This window comes from Calidris pugnax, unplaced genomic scaffold (assembly GCF_001431845.1).
Source record: "Calidris pugnax isolate Ruff unplaced genomic scaffold, ASM143184v1 scaffold225, whole genome shotgun sequence".
Taxonomy (NCBI): Eukaryota; Metazoa; Chordata; class Aves; order Charadriiformes; family Scolopacidae; genus Calidris; species Calidris pugnax.
The window spans coordinates 2,217,781-2,226,913 of record NW_015091072.1 but is presented as its reverse complement, the minus strand read 5'-3'; the positions used below and the strand labels follow the sequence as shown (position 1 = coordinate 2,226,913).

Below are 9,133 nucleotides of genomic sequence, written 5' to 3'. Positions count from 1 at the left end.
CGCCCGCCCGCCCGCCGTTGCCATGGAGACGGAGGCAACGTCGGTTTTTTTTCCCCTGTCCCCGCCCTACAGCGGTTAACGGCCCGCCCCGGCCCGCGCGCGCGGCCCTTGAGGCACCTCACGAGCTGCCGCGACTCTGAGGGGGAACTCTCAGAGTCTCCTCCGCCCCGTTAACCCCTCGTTCGGCCGCCCCGTGCCCGCCGCCGGAGCCTCCAGGCGGGTAGGTGTTGCCAGAGCCTGAGGCTCCCTCCTCCTCCTGGGTTTTTCTGTGAGGAGATGGCCTCTCTGTCACCGCCCGCCCCCGGGCGACACCTCAAGGGGGCAGAGAGCCTTCCCGAGGTAGGACAGTGCCTTGGCCAGCTCCGGCTTTGTGAGGAAGGGGGTCTGTGTGCTCCACAGGGAAAATCCACATGAGGAATGTCACTCTTCCACCTCTCACCTTAATTTTTCCACTCACTCATGTCATTAATAGCCCTCCTCGCTGCAAATACCCTCCCAAGCCATTTCTCAATGTCCCTCTGAGGGAAGCCTTGGAAATTTCCCCATGCGAAAATGTGTTTCAGAGCCTATTATGGGTGATTAAGAGCAGAATGCCACACAAGCTATTAAATTACGGTGACATCAAATTAAAGAGTGGCCCTTGACTGTGTTTTAACACGGATCTCATTACCTGTGCCACCAAGGAAGGGTGTACCTCCCTACCCACAAGGAATTTCCACCTTCCACAAAGCAACTGGCTGTTCTTAAATGAGTCATTTAGCTTACACACAAGTCCAATATATTTCCTACAGACGTGCCCCACTAATATGCCACAGATCCTCCACTTCCCCATCACATATGTGGAGACAAGATGTAAATTGCATTGAAGGGTTAGAGTTAACATTTTATATTACAGTGTGAGCTTAATATTTTGTCTGTTGGAGGTGGGAAGTGAAGACACAGGGTTTATCAGCCTTTCATTCAAAACTCCTTCCTCGCTTAAGGAGAAAAATTCCCTTTCACCAAGATTTTCTGGTGTTTAAGGTCCTCATCAGTCTAATTCTGGCCTTACCAACATCACTGTAAAAAGATTCATGTGAAGATGCAGATGGTAATGGTTAATGTGCTGAAGGAAGCAATTCCGTTGCCTGTGTTACAAAAAGAAAACGAAGATTGAGATTATGAAGGGGGAAAAAAGTGACAGAAATACTATCATCAATTGCCTCTGCTGAAGTGCTGCAAGCGTGGCTGAGGGTTTTTTTTATCCCAGAAGTTGCACCTGAACTTCAGTTTCCATCTAGGCACTAAACATAGATAAATATACGCAACCTGAAACTGAACAGACTGAAAGAGTTCAGTCTGTGGTAAAACAAATCCTTGATCCTAGGCACATGTGCATGGCAATGCACTGCATTCATTGCTTTCTGATTACTTGAAAATTTGGAACCTGAAAGCATAAATTAAGGGTGCACCTGGAATTACTTTCTGACATGGTTTTAAATTGTCTTGAACAACTGAAGAGAGAAGAAAGTGATAAAAGCGCAATTGGATCAATATATCACCCACTTCGAAACCTCTTATACCTCTCTGCTATTATTAATTAGAATCAAATATAAATGTTAAATGTCCAATATAAGGTAATATAATACAAGCCAGAGACAATTTTCGTTCAACCAGCCAACTCTCAAACACTTTAGGCACCTATAAGAAAATGGGGAGCAGGTTCTATCATTTGTCTTAAAAGCCTGTCTACCTTTCAGTTCTTGTTGTTCTTCACACTGCGTCTGCAGCAGAGCCTGAAAATATTGCGCTATCTCTGCAGAAGCCAGCTGAGCATCTACAGCATCTATTTACTCGCAGTGGAGCTTACATAAGATGGAGACTACATATTCAAACGGCAGTGTTCTAAAACCATCAAGTTTCCAATCACTTTGATTTGTTATACATTTATACTCTTTTCCTTTCCAAGCTAGTATGATTTGGGGAATTCCTTTGTAATTAAGATCTTTCTTGTATCCTGGATGCTTTTGCAGCGCTGGTTACCAGGAGAAATATAATTTCTTTGCTGTGTTGTTTTCCCAATAGCAATGAGATTTCTACTTCTGTGCTATAGCAAAAAAAAACCCCAACCCAAAAGCACACTCTTATGAGCTTCTAGTTCAGGCTTCATAGTTCATTGCTTCTAGTTCATAGCTTCACGCTGGAAAAATGGGCCTTATTAGGAAATATGTGCCCCACACACTGCCAGGGGGCCCTGAGGGCATCATCATGGAGGTCTGGCACCCCATCTCACTGCCAAGCTGGAGACAGAACGACTGAGGGCAGCCCTCCTTCCCTCTGGTGGCCTTGGATGCAGGTCTGTGGTGACACTTCAGTGAGGGTTGACATCCCCCTTCCCATGGGAGCTGCAGTTAGGCTGAGGCTCCAGTGCTTGGCCCCACCTGAGCTGTGGCTACAGCTGTGTGACAGCCATGCCTGTCTCCCCATCGGCCCGGACCTGTTCAGCAACTTGCTGGCTAGACAGACTTCTCTCATAGCTGTGGACTTACCTGCTGACCACAGGGCTGTGTCCATCCCTAGTTGCCATCACTGGACCTGACTTGCTAATTTAAGTTCCTGTCTTGACCTCAGACTGTGGACTTGTCTGGCGATCTGGACTCATGGTTAACCTCAGCTGCCACCTTCAGGTACACCTCCCTGCTCACCTGATTCAGGTCCTGTGTGATGGGGCCCTGGCCAGTGAGGTCCCTGCTCCATTCGTGGTATTATGGCACTCAACTCCCTGTTCCTTAGGGAATACCTGGCCCCTTGACAGTAGAGTACTGTGGCACATACAAGAAAACCAGAGCACTTCCACTGACCCAGACCCATGGTCTGTCTAGATCAGCACCTTGTCTCTTGCAGGGACTAGTTCTTTATTCCAAAATACATGCTGCCATTCAAGAATAAGATCCGGGTGGAAGTCAAAAGGGAAAACGGGCTACTCATCTTTGTCAAAGGGGCTGAGTGAAGAGTAATAAATCAGCCAACCTCCATTTGTTATCTGGAAAGATAATGAAACAAGCAATCAGTGTGCAAGCAACTAAATAACAACAAAGTGATGAGAAACAGGCAGCGTGCATTTGTCCAGAACAAATCATGTCAAAGTAACCTAATTTATTTCTTTGCTGAGATAACTGACTTCGTAGGTGCTGAAAGGAATAGATGAAACATATTTTGACTTCAGCAAGGCTTTTAACATTGTGCACCAGGCTCATAAAGGCAAATAGGGCTCAGGTGGAATTCACATAAGAGTGGGGCGTGATTGAAAAGCAATTCCCAAACTGTAGCAGTGGATATTTTCCTATCAATAGAAAAGTATATCAAATTAAGAGATCTGATCTGTCTGCTAGGATTGATTAGTTTAATTAGTGACTTAAACGGTGGAATTGACCTTTGACTTCAAATTTCTGCAAATAATACTGACTCGGGCAGTACCGCACTTTGTAGGCAAAGATTTGAACAAAGGTTTAGCATTGCTAAATCACAGAAAGAACCTCAAAACAGTGAGATGAAATTCAATGAAGACAAGTACAAAGTATTACACTTTGAAAAAAAATACTGAATTCTCAAAATCAATATGAGGAAAAAATGTGTAGTCTTGAGTAGGATACCAAAACATACTACCACTCAGGGCAAGTGCTTTAAGAAATCCTTAATTCTGCACTGGAAAGTGTAAACTCTATGGAAAGCCACCTCTTTGTCATGAGGAGACATGACTAGGGAGGGACAACACCCTGACACCACACTGATCTCCCAATGTGAAATGCGCACGGCACCAAATGCCACAAAAAGTTATTTGCAGCTGCCAGAGCTACCTTGGTTTGCAGAACACCAGCCTTGTGCCATCTGTCATATTGCTCTGAGCAACCTGGTATGGCCCAGACATGCTTTTGCTTTGCTGTACCTCCTCCTGTTCCCTGAAGCTCCTCTTCTTTGGGAGAAGACATGGCCACAGGTCCCTCCCTGCCAGAGGGACCTGTGGGTCTGCATAGGGCAGTGGGTGAGAAGGGAGCTGTAGGGTTCAGGAGCCCTGGGCTCTACAGCGTGTGGGGGGGAAACCACAAGTCTCCCATTGCCACCACTGCTTGAAAGTCCTCCAGGACGGGTCACACCATGTCCCGTAAGAGGCAAGACAGAGTCACAAGAGCTCAGAGGTGGCATTGCATAGGTTTCCTCCTGGTCTGCACAGCATGATGCTCCAGGCTGAAAGGCAAACTCTTTGTGTTGCAATGTCCATCTTCCAGCAGATCTCAAATGTTGGTTTTTTTGCCCTCAATGCCACTTCTTGGGACTCTGACAAAAGGCAGGGTGACTTGAATGGCAGCCTGCTTCAAGGCGAGCACAGAAATCACTAACAATTGTTTGTTTTTTTTCTCTTGGCAGAGATCACTCAAAGGCCCGAAGATCAAAATGACGGCATAATGCACGCTGACACGTTTTGCTGAGCTTTGCAACTTTTCCTCCAAAGATGACAAGTGACCCCCAGGAAATCTCTCAGTCTTGAAAACAAAACCCACAACTTGGAAAGCTTCTGTGGCCAGAGTCACTGCAGTTGGAGACTACAGGCTGGCTTTATAAAACTGTGGCTCCTACAAGTTCATCCTTAGTCTGAAGAACATTTCTGATTGCTTTCTAGTAATACTCTCTCTTCTCTGACTTAAAAGTGTCTCCTTTCATCATGGGATCTGACATATATCCCAGGTGTGTTTTCAAGAGAAGAACATAGAAGGGGCAAGCTGTGAGAGAGAGACCCTTGGCCCTTTCCCAGCCCGATAGCATCGCTCTCATCTTGCTGAAAAGGTTAATAATATCACAGTATTGTTTGTAGCAGTTTCATGAAGGACTCAAAGAATGTAAGATGCACCAAGCTGTGCTTGAAGTAACAAAATGACATTTTTTTTTGCTGCAACCTTTCACACCTTTGGCCTGAACTAAAAGAGGAGGGCTTTTATACCAAAATCACCAGCAGCCAAAGATAAAGGTGTCGAAGCCCTGCAGATGCCGTCCCCATGTGGCTGATGAAGCTGGCGTGCCCCTAAGCTCACAGCGAAGCTTCCCAAGGTCCCAACCGTCTGCCAAAGGTTGTCAGAAAAGACAACCCTTCGCCGAGGCCAGCTCAGGATTTGGGGCTGGGCACAGGGAGGAGACCCTCCTCTCTTTCCTTCCCCTTCCCTCCGGGTCAGCGGAGGGTCCTTCCCCGGGGAAAGTTGCTCGGCTCCCCCCGATCGAGGGGCGGAGGTGTCCGGGGCTGCCTCCCCGCCTCCCCCGGCGCCTGTGCGTGTCGTCGAGCTATTTATTTCAATTGCAAATAAAGCGCCTCAGCGCCCTCCCTGCCGGGTAGAGACAGCCCGGGTGCCGCACCGGGCGGCCAGCCGGCCGGCGGGCGTGAGGCGGCCCCGCGGGGCCGGTAGCGGCAGGGACGAGCCCATGGCCGGAGGGATAGCCCCGGTTGCCGGGGCTCTGCTCTGCGCCCTGCTCTGGGCGGTGGGGGTGGCGACGGGGGACGATCCCGGGGGCAGCCCCGCGCCCGGTACCTTCGGCCGCGTCTACCGGGGAGCTGTGAACATCAGCGCGGAGCGGGTCTACGCCTTCGCCTACAGCAGCGAGCCCGGGCAGGTAGGAGCGTCCCCCGGAGCGCCGGTTTCCCTGCGGCGGGGAAACGCACCGTGTCCCCGTCACCTTCCTTCCCTCCGCCGGTGTGGCTGGGGAGGGAAAGGGGGGGACACCGGCACCGGTGTGGCTGGGGATGGAAGTGGGGGGGACACACCGGTGCCGCTGCGGCCCCCCCGACGCTGTGCGGGAACGGGTCGGGCTCTCCCTCCGCGCCCGCGGTCCTGCCCGCATCCTCTTGCCGCCGCGGGGGCCGGGAGCCGCGGTGCACCTGCGGGCTTCCCTCACCCTCCCATGGGCTTCCCCGGCACGGCCGGGGCACCCTGGGGCTGCGCGGCGACAGGGTGGTGGTGTCCCGGCGGGCGTGGGGTGGGCAGGAGCTTTGGTGTCCTCCTGCCCCGGACGGGGGTTTGCCATCCAGTGCTTTTAGTAGCAAAACGGGTTTAAAGTCTAGAAGGGAATTATGCGGATGGATAATAGTACTACCTAAAAAAATAAGAGAGGGGACGGGGAATGTTGCACTTAATGAGCCTTTTTAAATACCCTTCTTCACACTTCACTGGGATCAGGGTGCCCCTGGGAGCCCAGGAGGTGAGAGGGGGCAGCGCAGGTGAGGGGTGATATGAGGAGGCTGCGGGGCAGCACTGCTAAACCCATGGCTGCTTGTGATGGGGAAGGAAGCCTGTCATTTATGTATGCCTAGCTATTGCTGGTTTTCCCCCTCCCCCCTTTTTAATGTCGTGTTTATCTCAATAGCTAAGTGGTACCTTGGAAACTCTGCCCCCGTTGTTTGGATTGGGTGTTAATTGCTGGATGAGATGTTCTGATGTACCAAAAGATGGTGAACCAGGCGAATGAACCTTCCCTCCTGTCCTTGGTTGCACAGGACAAGAGAAAAGGGAAAACACTGTGTTGCTTTTTTTTTCCATGCTATATTTCTAATGCTTCAATGTGTAGGGAGTTGGTAGAGACAATGATAAAAAGGTGGGGGGAAGTTGGGGGAGGTGGTGTTAACTATCTCTTGCTTTGCTTTACTCTGACACTGTAAAAGATCCAGACCTTCAAAAACTTGTCTTTCTTCTCTTATGTGTGTTACTATGTAATAAAATGCACCTGGTATTTATGGGGCAGGAGGTGTGTGTCAGGGCTATGATGCAACTGAACCCAGCATTACTTAACTGTTGGGTGTCACCAGTGAACCCATGAGGCCAAAAGCATGCTTTGGGCATGAGCTTCCTTGTAGAAGCTGGTCGTGAAGAAGTTAGGCTTCTTCAGGTATTATAGGTATTATGATGAGGGCCTGTTGGCAGATCAGATGTTGTCTGGGGCTTGTTAGCAGAGGCAGCATGCGTACTAACTTCAGTTAAAATGAATCTAGTTCCTTAAATTTCACGTGCTTTTTGAAGATATGTGTTTTGCCAGACACCTTCCACAAAGAAGTTTTCTCTCCTGGAGAACTAGGGTGATAGTAGAGTGGGAGGAGGCAGGGAGGGATTACACGACTGCTTGGTGGTATTTGCAGGTATTTAAATGCATCTTCTGCTTGATGGTTACTTTTGGACATTAGGCCATTCCCATGGCAGTGAAGAGCCACCCAGTCCAGGTTACTGCTGCATTTAACTGGAAACTTTAGTGGACTAATCTCCATGTTCCTGTATGCTGGAATGTGAAATCTCTGCAGAGGTACTGAGCTGGTCAAGAAGATATCTAAGGTGGGAAACTTCAGGTTTGAGGCTTACTATTTTTTTAATGCAGAACTCTCCGAGCACTGCCATGAATGTGCTTAGAGGGCCATGCAACCAGCTGCTGCTATGAAAACTAATTTGGAAAAGAAAACCCACTTAAATAAAGATGGACTGTCCTAGGAGGCTTTCTGGCAAGGGATGGCCAGAACAAGTTCTGAGGATAGACATGGTCCTAGAGAATAGAAGGCTCCAGGGAGACCTTACTACGGCCTTTCAATATATAAAGAGGGTTTATAAGAAAGATGAAGAGAGGCTTTTTACAACACTCTGTAATGACAGGACAAGGGGCAACAGTTTTAAACTGAAAGAGGATAGATTTTGGCTTGATATAAGAAATATTTTACAATGAGGGTGGTGAAACATTGGAACAGGTTGCCCAGAAAATCTGTGGATGTCCCATCATTGGGACTGTTCAAAGTCAGGTTGGTTGGGGCTTTGAGCAACTTGGTGTAGTGAAGATGTCCTTCTGCCTGTGGCAGCGTTTGGACTAGATGATCTTTAAAGGTCCCTTCCAACTCAAACCATTCTTTGATTCCTCACTGAGAAGGCCTACAGATACTATTCCTGAGCTGAACCAGCAGAAGCCTTCAAGGTGGTGTCTAATTGGGGTAATTGGCTGTGGGTGTGTGAAGTCCTTTCCCCAACTGCAGCCCTGAACTGATGAGAGGCAAACATGGCTGGGTTTCCTCTTGCTAGCCTGGTCAGAGACAGAGGTTGATTTGTTCTGGTGGTCTTGCTTCTCCCTGTTGATGAGGATTGCTCAAGGTTTAGAAGGTTGGTAGTAGAAATCTTGACTTTAATCTGAGACTTTTCTCTTGTGAGCAGGTTTTTCTTGGGCAAGAGCTGTGAAGATACTTAGGGGAATGCTGTTCTGAAGGAATAGCTGAAGGAATGCAAGTCCTGCAACAACTCAGTGTATTAATCATTGCTTTTCACTGCAGTCTTTAGCCTCGAACTGAGCAAGTGGAGCATCGGCCTGTGTTTGCCAGTTGCCTGCCACTCTGCTCTTTCTGGTCTTTTTAGTCTCCTCCTGTCTCTGTGCTGTTGGTGGATGAGCCAGAAGCCTCTGATACCTTGAGGCAGATACCACATGGACCATTAACCTTAGTTACAAGAAACTTAATTGAATAATAAGAGCATTTTCCATGTGGAAGGGCTGCAGTGGGTGAGTTTAATTGCTTTCTCTCTGAAGCAAAGTCAGGTCTCCAGTGGTCTGGCTCTGAAACACGGGTTTGTTTTCTTGATGCTGCTCATTCTGCTGCTTTTCCCTCTCTGCTGCCCTCTCTCAAGAGGGCAGGCCTACAAAGCAAGGGACAACTTGGAGCCAAGGGCAAGAAGTGAGGTCTGACTTGTGACCCATCAGCCCTCTGTAAATGTTGTGGTTGCTCACGTTCTGTGGCTGCCAGAGCACATCTGAAAATGCAGCAGCTGAATAGAGCGATGCTTGAATGATGGATGAGAGAAAGGAGGGAACAAGACCTGTTACTCCCGTTTGGTGCTTCAGAGACTTAGCACTTCCTGAAGAGTGTTGCACTTGCCTGATCTTGGAGGATGTTCTTCATCCGCATAATTTTTCTTACTCCCTGGGATACAGGTATGCATGTACAAGGGAAGGGGAAAAGAAAGTCCCATGAGATTGCAGATGTGTATACAAGGTGAAGGAAGTACAACTCGGGGCTCTGGAGCAGAGCTGCTTTGAGACAGGCAAGTCACTTCCCTTCTCTCCAGCTCCTGGGTGTATAAAATGACAATAAGGG

At 48.8% G+C, this 9,133-nt stretch overlaps 1 protein-coding gene across 2 annotated transcripts in view; it reads left to right on the top strand.

The window, feature by feature from the left end:
- Positions 1-5,384: 5,384 nt before the first annotated feature.
- The window catches only part of SIDT1 (SID1 transmembrane family member 1), a 49,103-nt gene continuing 45,354 nt past the window's right edge, over positions 5,385-9,133 (top strand). The window contains exon 1 of one of the 2 annotated variants that reach the window (XM_014957176.1): positions 5,385-5,637. In XM_014957176.1, coding sequence (XP_014812662.1) covers positions 5,449-5,637 — 189 coding nt within the window. In that variant the 5' untranslated portion in view covers positions 5,385-5,448. The remainder of the gene's footprint in view (positions 5,638-9,133) is intronic. The other variant, XM_014957175.1, reaches the window with a different exon arrangement.